General features: G+C 39.6%; 1 protein-coding gene across 9 annotated transcripts; it reads left to right on the top strand.

Annotated features, from left to right (window-relative positions):
- Positions 1 to 6,802: 6,802 nt before the first annotated feature.
- On the top strand, positions 6,803 to 19,776 carry irf2 (interferon regulatory factor 2). Of its 9 annotated transcripts, none has more exons than XM_034121272.1 (9): positions 6,803 to 7,038; positions 9,620 to 9,712; positions 9,798 to 9,897; positions 11,067 to 11,243; positions 11,385 to 11,434; positions 12,875 to 12,998; positions 15,039 to 15,215; positions 17,399 to 17,424; positions 18,428 to 19,775. In XM_034121272.1, exons 2-9 carry the CDS (start codon positions 9,626 to 9,628, stop codon positions 18,701 to 18,703), a joined length of 1,017 nt encoding a protein of 338 aa, XP_033977163.1. In that variant the 5' UTR covers positions 6,803 to 7,038; positions 9,620 to 9,625; the 3' UTR covers positions 18,704 to 19,775. The 9 variants fall into 9 exon arrangements, 8 of the variants coding, with proteins under 8 accessions (XP_033977163.1, XP_033977162.1, XP_033977161.1 ...); XR_004555143.1 differs by lacking the exon at positions 6,803 to 7,038 and adding an exon at positions 7,071 to 7,110 and having other exon boundaries at positions 15,100 to 15,215; positions 18,428 to 18,631; XM_034121271.1 differs by lacking the exon at positions 6,803 to 7,038 and adding an exon at positions 7,088 to 7,110 and having other exon boundaries at positions 12,878 to 12,998; positions 15,081 to 15,215; positions 18,428 to 19,776.
- Positions 19,777 to 21,150: the final 1,374 nt, after the last annotated feature.

The following is a 21,150-nucleotide window of genomic DNA, read 5'->3' as shown; positions in this document are numbered from 1 at the left end:
ACATTACGTACAGTCCACGGCACTGTGAGTGCAGACGTCGATGTGTCCCATTATCATTCATATCACATCATATCACATCATAATGTATCATATATTTCCTTATCTGAGTCAGCTTCTTGAGCCGTATCTGGCCGTGCAACACTCACAGTGTCACATACTGTATGCAGAAGTATTATTTTAAGCAACACATTAAGTTGACGAAACACTCGAGTCAAATGTAATTAAAGTCAGATCGTGTCTTGGACGGGGCAGTGATTTCATAAACCTGTTAATGTACGCATTCAAACACTTTTTCTTTTACCAGCTGTATTCACCTTGCAGGTGCAGCTATGTGGCTTTTATCCTGGATAAAGTGTTTAAGTCATGGATGTTTAAAGTTTAACTTCTTCATATTTGTCTAATATTGTAGTTGACTTTTCATTCAGGAAGTATGACGCGCTGCGCTGTCAGTACGCTTGTCCATGTTTGTGATTGGTCGAATGCTCCAAATACCACCCCTTTCATGTGAACGCGCACCTAACTAGATAGGACACGGCTGGCTTGAGCGATCCACTTGATAACCCGTGTCGTAGGCATAGGCGGAGTTTGACATTTGCGCTTGGGGGGGCAAACCTTTTTTACTGACGTCAGTACACAGTCCCAACTATTGTGTCGGGTGCTACGGATACAGTAGCAATAAAGCCAGCGCTCACCGCACTGAGTATGACTTTTCCATGCCCGCCGTACACACACACTCATATGGAAGGGGCGGTCTCCCCCCCCAACAACAGTGCATTACATAACTGTAAAACTTATCATAACTGTGCACATCTTATACTTATTTGATAACTACTATATCCCTTGGTTACTTGAACACGCTACAATATTATTAACCAGTGTCCTACCTTATTAAAATATTGATATACGAAATATTTGTATTGGAACTGTTTTCGACTGTAGTAATGCTGTAACATATTTCAGCCACTAGGGGGGGCAATGCCCCCCCTGACCCCCCGCAAAATCCGCCTATGGTCGTGGGACCGCTTAGCGAGAGCGCGTATGTTTTGGATTAGGCCAACTGGCTAACTCAAACATATCCAGGTTATGTTGAACCGGCTTCGTAGTACAGGCCTCTGACCTGGCTGTGTTATGGGCTGTGTGTGAGCCCCGCCCCTCTCAGCGCGTCTGGCTAAAATGCTGGTCACATCCTTATGTAAACAAACACGCATGTAAACGGCAATTTATCGAGCTCAGAAAAGTTATCGAGTCCATTTTTATTTATCGTACGATAAGTCAATTTATTGATTATCGCGACAGGCCTACTTGCAGGGTTTATTTTCATCACATTGGCAGAAATGGGCTTCCATACCTCGCAAACCAAAACTCCTGACATGCAAGGCAATAGTGGTTAAAAACACACAACAAAAGAAAACTAAACTAAACTCAGGATTTACTATTTCCACAAACATTTCTTAACCAAATGTTTTACTAAATATGTGTCAATGGAAATTTGTTGAGCCATTAAGTAACCAGAAACGGCCTCCTTTTCAGATTTCTTTAGTAATATTCTGACTTTTAAACATTCAGTCCAAGTGAGTTCAGAGAACATGTTGTTTTTATTTAGTTTTAGATTATTTTCATTTCATTTAATTTCAAACCTTAATTTATCCAGGTGTATCCCATTGAGATCATTGATCTCTTTTTCAAGGGAGACCTGCTCAAGTAGGTTCCACATGAAACATTAAAAACATAAACAGAACAACAAAAAGGACATCATACAGCATCATTACAGGGATTACAATTTACATAACTATCCACATGAACAGGTACCAACAGCTTCCGATTGAGTAGCATCCAATCGAGCTTTCAAAACATTTAGTGGCATCAGATTGCTCAGTTTCCATTTCAATTGCAGACTATTCCAAGACAGTGGAGCTGCGCATCTAAATGCTATCTTCCCTAAGACAGTCCTAGCAGTTGGCACATTTAATAAAACCACAGCATGCGATCTCAGGCAGTAGCCACTTACAATTCGCCGTGAGATCAGGGAGCAGATGTAGGATGGAAGTTTCCCTAACATGGCTTTATATATAAAAATGTACCAGTGACTGAGCCTCCGTACAGTTAGTGAAGGCAGACCAGCCCTTGCATACAGGGTACAGTGATGGGTTAATGCTTTACAGTTTGTCACAAATCTCAGTGCACTGTGATACGCAGCATCTAACTTGACCAGGCAATTGGCAGGTGCATTCATATAGATCAGATCACCATAGTCCAGCACAGGTAAAAAGGTCACAGTAACTAGCCTTTTCCTGGCCTCGAGCGAGAAACAGGACTTGTTCCTGTAGAAGGAACCTAGCCTAACCCTCAGTTTTTTAAGCAGGTTATTGACAACCCTTCTGTTGTCTTTGGGTCAAATGACCCGTCTCTAAATGTTTTCATGTAAAAAAATGTGGTTATTTCATCTAATTGCCACAAAAATCACATAGTTTCATGCAATGTTCTACGCAACAACATTTATTATCACTATTTGCATTGAATGATGGGACTATTGCATTTATATTTTATCAAAATAGTTTCATGGCTAAAATTTGACATCAGGGTTATTTCTTATTATAACTATAGTAAAAAAATTGAGTGTTTTAAACTCCAAAATGTTAATTTTATGTGTACATTAGGTTTATTTACAATAATATGAAAAGCTAAAAAGGTGTATCCAAGATGTGGGTTATGATTTATACACTTTATAGACAGGACTAAAGTAGCTGAGAGAAAGACAACGCAAAGGTTACGTTTATATTAAGCCATTGGGTTTCTGCACCAGAAGGTGGCAGCATAATAAAAGTGGTGTTGCACTAAAGTGTCAGCAAGGCACTTTAATATTACACCATCTTACAGTGAGAAAGAATTGAGTATATAAACTGATTGAGGAACGGCCAGGACCTGACAATCTGCATTTTCTTTCTTCATTTGTTGTGTACCTGGTTCTAATCTGTTCATCAAGTCTGATAAAGGCAATGCGCCTGTTATTAAGCCTGTTGTGTACTTTGCCCCAGAATACTGTAATATGAATGATTAACGCTTTACTAGGATTGTTATGTAAGTTATTGGTGACAGGTGAAACAAGCAGCCACTAGAGGAAGAAGAGAAATATTGAATGTGTTCTGAGGGCCTTTAATTTAAAAAAGTGCACTATTCCAGGAAGTGGAGATCTTCTCCTACATTAACACTTGTGCACAGATAATGTGTTTCCGTGTGTGTGTGTGTGTGTGTGTGTGTGTGTGTGTGTGTGTGTGTGTGTGTGTGTGTGTGTGTGTGTGTGTGTGTGTGTGTGTGTGTGTGTGTGTGTGTGTGTGTGTGTGTGTGTGTGTGTGTGTGTGTGTGTGTGTGTGTGTGTGTGTGTGTGTGTGTGTGTGTGTGTGTGTGTGTGTGTGTGTGTGTGTGTGTGTGTGTGTGTATATATGACAGTAACGGCCCTCTGACAGACACCATTACGTGCATTCAGTTTGTAGGTAGTAAGAAATAGTCATTTTTAAACATCATATTTTCTGTGCCTGTATTTTTCCTAAGCAAGTTTCTTTTCGGGGGAAACAGAAAGAGCTGGGGGGGGGGCACTGTGTAAAGCAAAACAGCCTACATGTAAAAGCTGATTACTATATTTATCTATTATTATTATTAGAGAGAGAAATAATCGCCAACTATTTAAGTCACAGATTATTCCTTTAAGTGTTTTTTTTGGCAAAAAATTGCAGAAAATGCAGTCTTTTGCTTATTAGATATAGAGATGAATTATTTTCTGAATATATTTGGGTTTTGGACCGACAAAAACAAGACATTTAAAGAAATGTTTACATTGCCTTGGACAAATTAATACTTGATACAACTACATTATTTGTGCTTTATTATTGTAAATTACAAATAAGTACATGTTTAATTAGCTAGATATATACATAACTGCAACGGTGCAGTTTCAGAGGATCTGTAAAAAAACATGCAAAATGAAACTCAATTTGTCAAATGCAAAATGCTCTTTGGTATCTCTTAGTATGGGATATCAGGTCAGTGCAGGCAAATATCAACATTTTCCAAATAACTGCAGGTGGGTGTAATCTCTCACACACGCGCTTGCTTGAAGTTTCGTGTTTCGTTTCCACCATCAGCAGTGCAGAAAGGGGTATTTGGGGGGAGGAGGGGAGGGGGAGAGATAGAGGAAGTGAAAATGAAATCCAGTTCAAAGATCGTCTATGGTTGAGACGATCGTGAATTTTTCCATCTGTCTCTCTTTTATTACATTGCCAAAGCAGTTCACACTTTTACTGTTTTCTCTCAACCTTCCAAATGTTTTACTGTTAGGCATTTAGTTGTATTTGGCCTCGGTATTTTAGCTATGTGCAGGTGTAATATCTACTATGTTTTGCCAATAATAACATGAGGTGTGTGGCGACTGCTCATTAGGGGCACAGCCCCACCTAGTGTCAGCAGAAAGTATTACAAATAATGATTACAAAAAAATAAATATATAAAATATATTTTAAGATCATGTTTAATCATCTGATTCGTCTGTACATTGCTGTTTTAGTCTGTGTTCTTCTAATTAGTGTCTACAGTGTGTGCCTATTGCTATTGAGCTGTTTTGAGCCATGTGGGACAAAACCCGATCATGCCCCTCCCTCTCACTGTCTAAGAAGTGAATGGTGACTGTAAAAACTACACTGCGCATGCTCAGAGTATTTTCCTATTTAATGTGGGTGTTTCTCAATCGCGAGTAAAGCTGCTGCAGAGCCACTATTTCAAGCATACTACGTCATCGAGTGCCGCCGAAGTACTGTTCCAATCTCCAGCATACTTGGAAATCTACAGAGCCCGGCGTACTCCGTTTGGAGAAATATCGAGGCTGCACATGAGTAGACTCCGCGGTCTTAAAATCCCCACAATGCTTTGCGCACGGACCAATTTCCCCAAATCTCTGGCGGAAGATGTAAGGCTCTCATATGACGCACACCTGCACACTTGCTAGCCTGTTCCACTCTTTGTTTCTGAATGGCAGGAAGTATTCTTGACTCGCTTCTGAAGCAAGATGCTCGGCAGACATGTGCTACCAAGCAAGCGTACTCGCGATTGAGAAACACCCTGTGTGTGGCAAAAAAATAATGACCATAGGGGCACTGAGCTGCCATCCCCACCATACGTCATCTCACATAATTCAGAGCTGATTGGCTGTAAGTACGTGTGCCGCGAAAAGTGTGGTATGTGAAGAGGAGACGAGAGAGGTGCAGTGACGCGTCCTAAAACCCGGAAGTAAGCTGCGCATGGCTTCCCTCAACAAAAAAGCAATGAGATTTCTCAATAGGATTTTAGAAAATAGCTCGAAATAAGATCTTTGGGAAACGTACCTGTTAGATAAATGCACGTTTTGTTCAGCCGGATAATATCCACATGTCTACCCTACTTTTATAATTTTCTAATCATAAATCTATCGATTAGATTTATGATTCGACTTTTGAAACTACAAGAAGATAAGGAGGACTTTTACAAAAAAGTAATAGAGATTTTTGTCCAGAAGGATAGGCAAATGGACTTCATCTTCAAGTCAAGGTAAGACCACCATTTTATTGAAAATGGGATCTTACTAAAAGAGAACAATTCAATATTTAAATGATAAAATTACATTTTTTGGGTATCCTTTTGTTGAACTGTCTGTTTAAAATTAATCAACGCATCAGACTAAAAAAGCTTTTGAAAATAATATTATATTTTGATTTAGGTCAAAATATAATATTTGTAAACCTGAAGAGTCAGTGCCAGTGCCTCACCAGCCATGACCCTCACTGCACGTCACTGCAGAAGCTTATATATAGACATCTAAGATTTTTGTGCCCCACCACTTTTGTAGGCTACATATAAAAACGCCACTGGGTGTGGACAGTCTATAAAGTGAATGGGGATAAATAAAAACATGTTAGCCACTATAAAGTGTGCTGTTACCGCAGCCAAGTCACGTTTCAGAACAGAGAACAAAAACATGCCAAAGTAACCTGTCATTTCAATACAAGTCAATACATTTATAGCGCTCCAATACTATTGAATAAAACCAATATATTATCTTGTAGCCTATTGGCAATTAGCAGGTTCACATTTGCATAAAGGAGTATTGAGAGTTACTATATATCTTAGCAATGTATAAGCTAAAACAGAACACAGGTACATTACATTTGATCAGAATACAGGTTATTTCTATGGTAGTTTTACACAGACAAGAAACACAAATATAGAATAAAATAAAACATTTAATTTTCTTTACAATTTAAATTTAGGAATGGGCAATGTTTAGATGGATACAATGTTATATTCTTTATGTCACAGTGCAATACATGAACGGGGACTACAGATGAAAAACAGATCTGTGGCAAAACTAGTGCCTGCCTGTATGTTTTTGTGTTCATTTGTTGTAACATTGTTCATGCTGGCCTCTTGGCCAGGTCGCTCTTGAAAATTAGATTTTAATCTCAATGAGACTTTTACCTGGTTAAATAAAGGATATATACAAATATGATATATTAAACAGGGGAAAATGGTACATTTAATGCATTTCAGACCCCTCAAAGTGCTTTTGGAATCTAACATTCCCACACATTCTTTTTTTACATTTTGAATTTTGCAAAAGGACACATCGACATGATGGCTGAGGTACAGTCGCCCCATAATGTTATAGGCTTATAAAGGCTTTTGTGGTTCCAATAAAATTGAGCAGAGTGAGCCCTCTTCGCTCGGGATTTCCTCGGGAGCGCGCACGCAGCCAAGAAACTTCCGCCACGCAGCCAAGAAAGCCCCAAAGCGAGAGCACGAGAGCAGGCAGGAGGGGGATTTCCAGCTCGAGCCCCCACTTCCCGAAGCAGCCGTTGTTTTGCTTTCGGTCTGAATACAGAAACAGAGAAAAACGACGGCCATTCTTTCCATTTTTCTACTTTAAACCACCGATAAGTGAAGTTGTATAATTGGAGCTGCGCGTGTTGTTGTGACAGCAGGACTGCGAGGCTGCAGGCCGTCCAGACTGAACAGGTAACATCTTATTTCCGCATGTTAACGCTACTGACTTCCCGCAGGACGACATGGCGGCTGCTGGCCCGCTGTGTAAGTGAAAGTGGTACTGTAGTTTTTCTCTGCCGTTTGTTGACGAGGTATGGGATTTATTTTCACTTTTGACTCGCATGTTTTGGGGTCAGCACGCTGGCAGATAGCAGACCAACAGAGCACAGTTAACTCTTGACTTAACGCCACTGCTAAATCCAACTTTAATACCTAACAATCCTGCTGCTAACACTTACCTAAAGTCAAATATCATATGGATAGAATATGGCATTACTAACACTTGCTAACATGTATCAAAAGGACTCTTGGTTGCAAATGTCACATTTTAAACGTATTTTAGTTTGTATTTAGTTATGCGAGTAAAACTATGTGACCAAATGTATGTTGCATTCAGGACTTCGTGCATGTGTTAGTAAATCAGAGATGTTTTTTTAAACTACACTACAGCTAGTCCTGTTAAGTAACTTAGTACTTTTACTCAAGGATTGTATTTAAGCACTATTTTGAGGTACTTGTACTTTACTTGAGTATTTCCATTATGCTTCTTTGAAGTTCTAATCCGCTACAATTCAGAGGTAAATATTGTATTTATATTCCACTACAACTACTTGTATTCAACTACAATCAAAGGTAAATATTGTACTTATACTCCACTACATTCATGTAGTACCTTTACTTACTTTGCAGATATAGATTAATGATAAACAATATAGAATAGAGAGAATAGGGAGGGATGAAACCCTCTTTAATGGTCACACATGCAGAGCACACAGTGAAATTTGTTCTCTGCATTTAACCCATCCTAGTACCAGGAGTCTAGTACTCTTCAACACTGAATAAATTCACAATTAGTTCCACCTTTACCAGCTTGATAAACACATCAATACATCAATAATTATAACCGAAATATATAATATATATGATTCTGAAATGTCTGCATAATGAGTACTTTTACTTGTAGTACTTTAAGTATATTTTGATGGTAATACTTTTGTATATTTACTTGAGTAACATTTTGATGGCAGGACTACTACTTAAGTGCAATATTTTAGTACTTCTTCGACCTTTGAATACATCTAAAGTGTCATGTACTGCAACTTACGTGTTTTTTGTTGACATTTAGGAAATTAAATGTGTAATTCATATACGGTATATTTATACATGTATAAGCAGGGCAAGTCATGTGGGAACACTCTTCAAAATCATATTTGAACTTAAAATAATAATAATTACATTTGTAATGTTAATGTAACATCATGCTTTATGAGTTTTAATTGTAAATACAGGATGAAGCTATATGGCAGATATTGTAAATGTAATTCATTATTCATACAGCAAGCTACTGGTGCATAGCTTGAACAAAATAGTACTAAATATCACTAATTGTGCACTCAAAAACATCTTTCCGCAACCTAACTATTTCCTATTTTATGCTGACTTATTTGTATTTCCTTATTATTTTCTTATTTCTTTGCATTTAACAGTATAATTCACAAAAAAAAATCCAAATACAGCTGTCAGAACTTAATATTCAACACATTTAAATACCATAACATACACTATTTGAACTACTGCATTTTACACCCCTGTGGTCCAGATGAATGTCTCTGATTGAACACAGTTAACCTGTCTCTACTGTACGGTGGATGTTCAAACCCCTGCGGTTAGAAAAGGGCTAATGCGTATTATTTGACGCGGTGCCATGTCACCCTGTTTGACCTGTTGTGGAGCTCAGTCTCACGTCAGGAGGCTCAGTGCACCGTGTGCACCAGGGAGTGTCAGCTCACTGCCGGACTTTGAACATATCACTCTGCAGAGATCATAACTGCGCTCTTAAATCCAATTTTTCATAATTTGCTCCCAAATAAACATACCATATTTATTAATCTTTTAGTTCTTTCTCTAGTCCCTTTTGTCTCATCTTCTAAAATATGTTATTTACTATGTTTTCTTTTATTCAGACAGTATGTGGCTGTGGTTTTGATAGCAAGTTGACTGTCATGAACTTGGCAGGAGTCTTATCTTTACAACCGCAGATAAAAGGAACTCAACTCTCTCCTTCATTTTGTTCACAGAGGCGGTACACACTATGTTTTCTATTGCTGTAATAATAACAGCCGTTCCTTAGGGTCCGTACAAAGTTTGAAAAATGCTTTATCTTTTCTGACCATTTACATGAACACAAATCTATATCACACACTACAGGAAAGAGAAAACCATAAAAAGCATAATACTGCTGCTTTAATAAAAAAAAGTCTACTCTTCAGCAAGGCAAATAGGCCTTTACAATAGTCAAACAAGTCAAAACAGAAGAGGCAAAGCTGACATTTTAAGTAATTAAAAGGGTTAGAAACGTTGTGTCGACGGTGTCTTCCACACATGTTGCCCGTACCTGTGTCTTAAAGGCTGGTGCAGTGGGAATCTTTTTTTGTTATAGTCCCTTGACTACAGAAGTCCCCACGAGGTGACAATCTTATTTGACCTTTTCACAAAGAAACAAAAAACTGGCTCCAACATACCAGTTTATGTGTCAATGTGTGTGTGCTCACAGGAGACGATGCCCGCAGAGAGAATGAGGATGCGGCCGTGGCTGGAGGAACAGATCGACTCCTGCCAGATACCGGGACTCGCATGGGTCAACAAAGTAAGTATACACTTTGACACACACAAAGAAACACACACACTTTTATATTATAGTTCAATAGCTGACAGAATGTAAATGTGTGTAGGAAAAGCGGATATTCCAGATCCCGTGGATGCATGCAGCGCGTCACGGCTGGGACCTGGAGAAAGACGCTCCGCTCTTCATGAGATGGGCCATACACACCGGTAACACACACACACACACACACACACACACACACTGTGCTTCTCCTTTTCAGTGGTTGACATGGTCATACTGCTAGACACCGCACCAGTTCTGTCTAAAATCAGTGAAACCTTTAATTTGCGGGACATTAGTAAGGAAGAAATCCCAATGATCATGTGTCTCAATCAGTAGGGACACAGAACGCGATGTGATTCGCCACATTAGAAGGATTGATCATTTTATAATTCACATCAAGTCTCTAGAATGTTCTTTGTATGCCTCTTCTGCTTCATTATACCCACCCGGGTAGTTTGACATATTTTACCTTTACCAAATATTGCGCTTGGTGTGTTTGGGGTATGGCGCCACTATGCGACTGGGATACAAATTTGAATCAATTGTGCAGCCCTAAAATCTCCGTCATTAACAAAACAAACAAATGACATGGCAAATATAAAGATAAAAGACTGCATACAATAAAATAAGCAACAGAAAAAACGGAAAACCCATGTTCTGGGGCTAGGGCCACCGTGTAGCTCAGTTGGTAGGGGCCATTTGCTGTGCGTCTTAATAATAATAATAATAATAGCCGTCGACCTTGAGTCGATTAAGACTCATTTTTAGTCGACTATTTGGGGGCAGCCCTACCTCAGGTGTTGTAGCGCTAACAGCAACCGCTCCGTCACCCTGCAGAAATATCAGTGGGGAATATTCAGCTCTACACTTCAGAAAGGAAGCTAAAATCTCCTACAGTACTTAAAGCTATCAGCTGGAGACTGTTGGTGATATTATACTCACTAGCCATATTTAGTCTGCTGAACAATAAGTGAACTGATTGTATCAAGTGTATTCATTTAAATAAATTCAAACAAATTCAAATGAAGCAAGTCTACTGAGCAACATAAAGTCGTTTTTTTTTTAAATAATGTTTTTGGTTATAATGATAAAGAAAAAAGCTCTGGTCATACCATGTTATCAAACTAAATAAGAGTGTGATAGTTTGTTTAAGGTGATTGTTTGAGGTGTCTTCCTCCACAATCGGCCATCACAAAAAAAGTACATTCTTCTAATTTTCTGTATTTCTTTGCAAAACAGTAGAAGAATGCAAGCTGGATAATATCTAAATAAAATGAGATATGAATAATGATATACCTAGGAAAAGATGGTGACTTCTCTGTGTTTTGTGCAGGTAAATATCAGATCGGCATAGACCGCCCTGACCCGAAGACGTGGAAGGCGAACTTCCGCTGCGCCATGAACAGTCTGCCGGACATCGAGGAGGTGAAGGACAAAAGCATCAAGAAGGGAACCAACGCATTCAGAGTGTACAAGATGCTCTCCTTCTCCGAGAGGATGATGAAGAAAGGTGAGCACAATCACTTTTCTAGATCTAATCTGTTTCTGTTATAAATACTTGTTCATAATTCCATATTTACTGAATCAATACTCTTTCCAGTTATATTGTGGCTCATTTACTGAACGTTTTTATTCTTTCTGTATATTTAAGTGGAAAAGAAGAAGACCGACAAGGAGGGGAAGCCAAAAAGGAGTAAAGAGGTACATGAACACACCATTTGCTGGATTGAGTAAAAATAATAACACATAGAGACATGACATAACCCTGGTGAATATATTCCACATTTTGCTCCCCGTAAAAGCTTTTGCTCTCCGATTCCTTCTTGCATTTTTTATAAATCTGGAAAAAACATTACACTATGTTTTATTATGCTATCAATTGTGAAAATTAGCGCAAATTGAGACAAAACGGTTGGCAGGTTTTGTAGGTTTAATGGGTAGCGATGATGACGTTTGTATGTACGTGGGGTCAAACTACTCTCAAAAGGCTTTTGTCAAATGCAGAAAAAACGGGAAAAAGTCAAACCCGTTCCAACATCTTTATGACAGACGTACGTTTTGGAGGGTAAAAGTAAATATTATTGATGCGCATTTCATTTTTAACATGCAAGCATTTTAGTGCACTGATCAGCCAATCAGAGATCAGTGGTTTGATCCCTACCCCTGCAGTCAAGACTGTTACGGTGACTTTCGGCAAGATACTAGACGCCACATTTGACCTCTATGTCTACAGTATTAAAGAGTATGTAAGCCCCTTTTGATAAAAGCGTCAGCTAAATAATATGTAATAAAATAATAATAATAAATGGGAGACTTGATTTGCTAAAGGCCTTCAGTGGCAGCATCAGAACCGGAAATAACAACACCTGAAAAGAAGAGTCGTATCTAAATCCCACTCTGTCCTCACATTCATTTGAGCTCTTGGTTACTTAGTGAAATGTTGCTCCCTTCATGCCAAAGCAGTGCAACGTTTTCTGTAAATCTGACTCAGTTTTGTATTGCAAATTCCCCCAATCATGCATCATGACAAATCAGCTGTGACTCCACTGCGACGTGAAAGACATATGCCAGACGATGGCTTATGTAAAACTAATAGTAACATTTGAGAAATGGCCACTTTTTCTTTTTCCAACAGAAAGGAAAAATAAACTTTCTGTTTTCTGTAGACTATCTTCATGCTTGAATTGAAGTCAAAATTGAAGGAAGATTACTCGAAGAACAGACCAAATTGTAAATATAAGTGAGAAATGCTTAATTCCAAGCAACATTTAACAACATTTACAGAACAGTGCTTATTTAATATTTGACAAGTTTCTTCAGCACATTCTGGTCAGTTCACTTTCTGTGTTTACATGCCTGAAATGCTTCATGGTGTTAGCGGGAATAAGCTGTTTATATTGTTACAGCTGAATACTTAAGCGTAAGCTGACTAATGTTCAATTACTCCAGCCCTGCACTCGTATATAAGTTTCTCAACCTCTCGGTTAGAAGTTATTCTGTAAAGGATACTATCTTCCAACGGGCTTGTAAAAATGAACTTTCAAAGTTTTAACTACATGTTTTTGCTTTCTATGATCTAACACAGGTCTAAAGGTGTATTCTTAATCTTTCTCTGTCTCCTCTTCCACTCTGTGTCCCCAGCAGACAGGTTCTCCGTCTCCATCGAGGTCTGATCCTGATTATCACAGCGGCCCTATCGACTACACCAAACAGGATGTGATCAAGCAGGAAGCACTAGAGTTCACAGTGACGGACAGCGTCTCAGGTACCACACTACTGTCTTCTTTACTCATATTTTGTGGCTTCTTTTTTAAAATTTAATTTGTTTTACTATCTTTCAATAGTGTTTAAAGCTGGTATTTGTGCAAAGCTTCATGTAAAGATCAGGCAACGCTAATATTATATGAATTATAGAATAACAATTAAGTGGTGGCCAATTAGGATGGTTACCAATTGGTGTGATCCAAACATTTCCCAAAAATCAACATTTATTTAAAGAAAAAGGTAGATTTCCATGTAGAATATTTTTGTTCTCAACACTCATAAGATAAAATACTAACTGACTTAGTAAGAGGAACTGTTATAACAAATGGACTAATGAGAATGTGAGATTTTTTTTGTATAGAGAGGCGAAGTCCCGCCCATCTACTTCCGACCCATGGGACCTTATTTCTGAAAAATGATGTATTGAAGCCAATGGAGAGAGAAAGATTATCTTTCGATCCCGTTTGAATTGTGCCACGAATTACACATATGATGTTTGTCAAACTTAAAAAATAATTTCCATGTCAAAAAAGTCAGTTTGTCGTAAAACTGTTGAAATATAAGACTATGAAAAATACGCAACTAGAAAGACTACAAATCCCAGAATCCCCGTCCCGCATGCTGGCTCTTACGGAACCGACTAACTCCCCTTGTGTGTATGTACAGCTCTCAACATGCCCAGACTTGGAGTGATTTTCACCTCTTTTAATACTTTTCGCCTCATTCTGAAAGAAAGAAGTGAAATGTGCCAACGTGACGGCCGTCTTGGTGTGTGGTGCGAGGCGGGAGATGTAGTTCATTGAGCGGTTTCACACAAAAAAAGTGTTACTTCACAGTTTTATGACACCTTTTTATTTTTTGACTTGTAAAATTATCTTTTAAATTGACAAACATCATATGTGTAATTCGTGGCACAATTCAAACGGGATCGAAAGATAATCTTTCTCTCCCCATTGACTTCAATACATAATTTTTCCGAAATAAGGTCCCATGGAGCTCCCCCGGAAAGGGAGGGACTTCGCCTCTCTATGTAGATGCCAACAATGCAGCCATTTATAAACAATTTTGTTTTGAAAAATGCAATAACAAACCTACACTTAACACCAACAAAGCCAAAACCAAAGAACATTAACAGGCATTGACATAAAAAAGAAGCAGCAGGGTCAGTCACGACTTTGGGAATGAACCAAATGTACCTACTTTCTGTTACCCTCCTAGTTATAACACTTAACCAGTCCTCTGTCATGTATAGTGCTATTTGAAGAGTACCTCTTAACAAGTGATGATCTTTCCAATGACAAAATGGATCCAAAATCTATTTTCAAACCATGCTAAAATGTAATCATTTCTAAAATTCAGTGGGATCATTCTTCAATCCTTATTGGTTGGTGTTTTCTCTGCTGTTCCACTTGCCTCACAGAATGGTTACACATTCAAAAAGCAGCTTAGCAGCAATCTAACAGCATCATGTATTACATTCATTTATCCAAGATAACACAAAATCAATTATTTCAGGGTTGAGACTGCTCATAAAATATGACAACAGACATTGAAAGCTTAATTTAAAAACCACAATAGAAGCTTCAAAAGTAAAGAAAAAAGACTTTCAGTAGATCTGTTTATTATCTAGCTCAGTAACTGCTGACTGTTTTCATATACTAGTTAGAAGAATTTAAGAATTATTATCATGAAGAAGATACATTTGCTATGGAACAAAGGGACACTATATTTATCGTTTTTCCTTTTTTTTTGTTGCATTATTATTGCTTGTAATTGATAACAGCACTCTTTCCCTTTTTTTAAGGAACTTTTTCTATCAACATAAATAAAAAATGGAAAAGATAACAATTGGTTACTTTTTCAAGTAACTTTTGCAATACATTTAAAGGAGATCAAAGCAGTTTTATGACTTCATGAATATGTATTAACTACACTTTGATTTTCAAGGCGTACGAATATCTCTTTATCTCACATCACTGGGAAGATTTGTAACCAGATTTTCCACACACTTGAGTCATTTTAATCAATAATGTATTTACAGCACTACAGTGGTTTCAGCCTTTCCTAACATGCTCAGTGACAGGAGACCATGTGATCACCAGCGAGCAGCTACCGGTCGTCTGTCAGACCATCGAGGTGACCACTGAGCACGAGGAGCAGACCGTAAGCTCCTCCCACTCGTACCCGCTGCAAATCTCTCCTGTATCCTCATGCTGCGGTGAGACTACACACACACACACACACACACACGCACACATACACATACACACACACACACACACATATACACATACACATACACATACACACACTTAACACTAGAACCGCCAGAGGTTTTTGTATACCTAAAACCGCCACCTGGGTCAAATTGACCCGCTATTAGAATGCATTGATTTTCAAGGTAAAATGTTCTTTTATTGAACAGTGAGTTTTGATCGCACAGGGATGAAACGTATACCAATAGAATCTGTGGACTCTCAGCTTTTCATATGATATACAGGGCTCGACATTATAAATGGCCCGCTGGCCCGGAAGCACTATTTAGACACCCTGTTGGGTGAAAAGCAAACAGCTGTTTGCTGCGGAGCGCAGCGCGAACAGTCTCCCGTGAGCGGGAGCGCGCTCCTTCACTATAGACTGTCGCGCCACCTAACCATTCGCCAAAATGTTTTTAAAACCACCGGTAACTGGCCAAGCGCCGGGCAAAAAGCAATCGTCAAATAAAAGAAAGTCACCGGAGGAGTTAAAGGAGAGTGACAGGGAGTATGAGAAGAAGAGGGAGAGAAAGTTTCAGCCACACTGGCAATATTGATCTATCTATCTATCTATCTATCTCTCTCTCTCTCTCAATCTATCTCTCAATCTATAAGGAACCGCAGTAGACAAAAGGCGTTGCTATAGCAACACGTCATGTTTATGTGCAAAATCAATAGCGCGAAAAGGGGTGGGGTCAATATGACCCGCTGGCGGAAATAGGTATAAATGGCAATTTCTTTGGCGATTTCTTCAATCTGACTTCATATTGACCATTTTTAACAACAGAGTGTGCTACATAACACACTTTCAGGAAAAGTCACAGACTGGGAGACTTTAATATTTTATTGAAAAAAAGTTACATACAATAAAAAAAAACAGCTGTGGGTCAAATTGACCCGATGGCGGTTCTAGTGTTAACAACAGTTTGTGATAAGAAAGAGCATAAATGTGCTAGTTAAATGAGAGTAAGCTTGTAGAAAGAGATGCATAACCAGAGTTTTGACCACAGTTACCATTTAAAGGCACAGAGGTTACAATCTTACAAAGAGAATCTTTCTAGGTCATGGTTAATGATGTTTATGTGTTATAACACACAGCTTAATCTGGCTGACATGCACTAATTACTTCCTGTTCTGTGGTTTGGATGAGTAGAGTTCCAGGTTGAGTCGATCAATTGACCATCCCAGTTTAGATGTAACCACGTATCGACGTAGCCCCAGCGTCATGGATGTATAAGGATAACTTCGCTCAAGTGATCTCATGTCTACTGTAGCTTGGCTGCTAAATTTGATAAATGAAGTTTTATTTATCAGACCACAAAGAATTAGCAACCCCTCCCTGCGGTCCCTCTACATTCCTCCACTTCCTGCCGCTGAGAGACAAATTCATGGGGGGGGGGGCGGTTTGACTGTCTGACTGAACCTACCTGCACCTTCTGTAGTAACTCGTAATGCGGAAGTGGGCGTGACTATAAACTGTCTTCGAAAAACGATAGACACCACTGGTTCAGCTCGTCACTGCTTTTTTTAAATGTGTTTTTGGTTAGACGTCTGAAAAAAGGTACGCAAGTATCATCAACATGTGTTTGTCACAGACCTTGCAATATAAAAAAATCCAATGGAAGAATCCCATTGCTTTTTGTCAATAAAGCTAGCTTCTGACGGGGAACTGAAGCCCCCCTCTACCCTCTCTTTAAAACTACCACACACCATTTTTTGGCATTTGAAAGGGTTAGTTCAGGATTCCCCTAAGTGGTTGGTTAATGTCAATGCTTGATTGGCTTTCAGTTCTCCATCGTTAGTCATTAGCACCCTGAGATCTGGTTATATGTGTATCCACCTTTCTTCTTACCCAACCAGTCATTCAGGCAGAGTGAGCTCTATCAGTTTACAGTTATAATCATGCCATCAGTTTTTCTTTGTCTCTACCACTTTCTTATGTTTCTCCATCGCTACCATGGCCTGTAGAGTCAGGGTTCAATATCAAATCATAGTTTTCTTTAACATGTACTTTTATTTAATTGTGTGCAAATGTTATGTATGTAAACTCTTCATTTTGTATCTGTAACTATGTGACTTTTTACAAAGATCTACCTTAAAACAAATGTTTTAACTGCATTTCTGTATATTTGTTTTTTTTGTACAGGCAGCGAGACGGACAGTGACACAGAGGTGAGTCTCCCATTATACTGTACACAGGAGAGAGTGATGAATGAATGATTAACTGCTCTGATCTGCAGATAAACAGGTTTTTACCTGTTTCATAGCTACTGCTGAAACAGGGTGTGTGTGTGTTTTTTTTCCTTCCTGTAATGTTGCGAGACACTGAGAAAAGGGAGGGCCTTGTCAGGAACTGTCAAACATTAACAGTTTGATCTGAGGTTGGCCTTTTGTAGTACATTGTACCCACAGTAACACACACACACACACACACACACGCTACCTCTTATCAGTGGTAAGAGAACAGAGAGTACAGAGGAAACTTTCCCTCACATTCAGATTATTTTCTGTAATAAAAGGTGTCCGTGATGAATGCAGCTATTTGATATAATAGATGTAATGTTTATATTTGTACACATACAAAGCAACTGAAGCCATGAGAGGCAGTGAGGAAAAAAACAAATCTGGTGAGCCATTACCTAAATGTGATTTAAATAGTGTTTTGGAATGCTGTGTTTAAGACTTACGGTACCCAAAACACTTCCGTTAGGAGAAACGAGCTGCAGTTTCAAAAGCAATTCAAATAAAACAACACCAATGTGCCAGAACACATGCACATGAAGCGTTCTGTATTTGCAGCGTTTCATTTATCCAGCCCCTTTAACACATGTAACATTACTGCCTAACACACAATATATGTATCTTGTAGTTCAAACTAAGTTGTGGCCATAATGAGTATTGCAACAACAGCTGTTTTACTAAAGTGAAATTGAAGGATTTTCAAAATAAGAATTATAATAGCAAAACCGTTTTTCACCTCTTCTGAAATCATATATAAAGGAGAGGAAACAAATAAATCACAGAACTGGGCAATGGATGTCCAGAAAGAAAAGGAGAAAATCTCACTTCTGTATGCCTCACCACAACATGCGCCAGGAATTAGCCACAGCCTTTGTGCCCCGCTTGTGTTTTGCTTATGCTCCTCTTCTTCTTCTCTCTTTTTTTCTTGTCCCAGGGGCTCAGTGTAGTCTGGAGGCAGGACTACAACACATCAGTTCTCAGGGTTCCCTCATGTTCTCTCCCCGGCATGGCCACCTTCGTCACCGCGACCAAGCCCAACTTCAGGGTCACCAGCACGCGAGACCCCACCCCCCTCATCAGCTACCACACCGGGGAAGTGGACGACTGGACGGCAGCGTACGGCCAGAACTCTGAGTCGGCAGCGACCGGCCTCACACACGAGATGCGCGCCAGTGTCATAATGAAAACCTCGGACGTGAACAGCTCCTGACCTCTGACCCCAGATGAGGGAGCATCATCACAGCTTCCAGGGCATAGGAATGACACCGAGTAGGAAAAGCAGCGCCGAGCCAAAACGGGACGAGGTTCAAAACCTTTGATTCTTTTGTAGCTTCTCTGGGCGATGAATTCTCATTTTAAGAGGAGGAACTGCTGACTGGTGCTAACAAAGTACCCACAAAATTACCATTTGTATAATAATTACTCACAGTGGTAATTAAATTAGAATTAACAACACCAAAACTACACTGGTTTACACTCTCACACATCTGGTGCGGATTAATTCATCTCTCATTTATCCCGTTGAATGCTCACTACAAAAACCTCCATTCTCTGTAAAACCTTCTTGTTTTACACTTGCACAGAAAGTCTCACACTTTCGCGCTTCGTGAGCCCAAAGTGTCCTTAGTCCACATAATGTCAAATGGAAGAAATTAGTAACTATTAGTAATTATCCAATGAAAGAAAATGAACTTAAAGTTGTGAGAAAGCCATAATGTTTTTAATTGCACAACCTAGTAGATGAGTACGTTTTTATCAGTGTTTCCTTACTTAAGGTTTAAAACCTTCACCTCATATTCATCTACTCTGCTATGATTTTTAGCCGTACACATTTTCAACTCAAACTGATGCGTCTCAATTGGGACACTTCCCTTGATGCACTGCCATGTCCTACACTATGAACACTTAAGCAGTGTGTGAATTTAGACCAGAGTTGTCTCACAAATCACACACCGCTGCGCTAGCATACATACATACAAATTAGCGGCAGCTTATTTTCCAAACTAATATATTCGTATGTTTATTAAAGCCTTTAAAAAAAACGGTCACTTTTTATTGTTAGTGCTGTGTTTACCGCGGCAACAACAATCGCTGCTGGTTTGCGTAGCTTCCGATACGTTGCCGAGATGGCGATCGTTGAGTGTGACCCCTAGATTCCACCGGGACCGTCTGCGTCGCGTTGCGGTTTTGGTCCGGCCTCCTCCGGCGTCATACCCTACCAGGCGCGTTTCAGAAGCATTTCAGAAGCGAAGCGTCTTGCCTGCCGACTCGCAGTTTTTGTTGATTTGGGCATATTTCCTGGACAGGCTACTTTGTACAGACAAAGTTAATAATAACTGTAATATTCCAGTTATAAACGACATGAATCAAAGATGTGTTGCTGTATTTTAGTGGTAAAAAAATGCATTCATCATCATAATTATTCTATATATATAATTTACACAGTGCCTGTAAACCGGAGGAGAACGCTGGCATTTCTCCTACTTGAAAGACTACGGAGGGATAGGGTCTGCAAAATTAGTTTGTGTGTGTGTGTATATATCTATATATATATATATATATATGCTATATATGCTCTGAACGTTCCACTTCCTGCCTGCCCGACCTTACGTTACGGCTGCGCCGCGACAAAAATAGGATTCTATCCTAATTTTAGAGGAGCCCTGCGCCGAGCCGCTTCTGGGACGCTTCTGAGCCGTAACGCGCCGCGTGTGGTGGAATAGCACCCATTGAGTAGAGTGGCCGCGATCGCCGTGAGCACCGCGGCGCAGCCGTAACGCGCCCGTAACGCACCGCAGACGGACCCGGTGGAATCTAGGGGTTAGAAGTGTCCAGCGTTCCACAAAAAAACTTTTGACCGTTATGAGTCCAGGTACTCGCATTTTTCCATACATTGCTTTAGGACACATTTATGCACTCAAAACAGCAAGTTAAAGAATTGAAGTACAAGAACATTTGCTAATAGTTGAACACAGGAAGTTGTTTATGTATTACAGTTAACAAATCTCCCTCACATTTAGCCACACTTCCTAAGACTTCTCACAATACAGAGAACAAATCACCTGCCCTCTCAAACGCTTTCCGCTCCAGGGAGATCGCACTACTTTGAAGTAAGAAACGCGTTCATACCAAAGCAATGAACACTTCCTAGGAATTCATCTCTCAGTTGGCAAACCAGCTCTACCACAGAAAGCTGCAGAAAGAATCAAAGGCATATTGTTATCGAGACAAAGACTGACGGACATTGTGAAGCCCTGATTGGCCCCGCAGTGGAAACAGATTTGTGTGTATCCGTCTGTGTGTGTGTGTGTGAAGACCTCAGGACTCTACCCACCAACACACACACACACACAGACTAGGAACTATGTATCCTCCTCCTCTCCTCCTGGTGTTAATCATGTACATAGCTCATATGTATGGATGCCTGCAAGCCGCTTCAGAACCTTACTGACAGCACTAGTGTGTTTGAGTGTGTGTGTGTGTGTAGCCTTTTTGAAGATGTGTGCCTTTTAATAACTGTGGCTGGATTCAAACTAGCCGTGCTTTAGTCTGCCATGACAGGCGCAGGTAGCTTTCAGGACATTTCATCTGCTCTGTGTGTGTTTCTGGATACTGACAGTTGTAGTGTGGAGGAGTGGTTAACCCTTCTACCATTGA

Source organism: Trematomus bernacchii, unplaced genomic scaffold (assembly GCF_902827165.1).
Source record: "Trematomus bernacchii unplaced genomic scaffold, fTreBer1.1, whole genome shotgun sequence".
NCBI classification, from domain to species: domain Eukaryota; kingdom Metazoa; phylum Chordata; class Actinopteri; order Perciformes; family Nototheniidae; genus Trematomus; species Trematomus bernacchii.
This window is presented reverse-complemented; position numbering and strand designations above follow the sequence as displayed.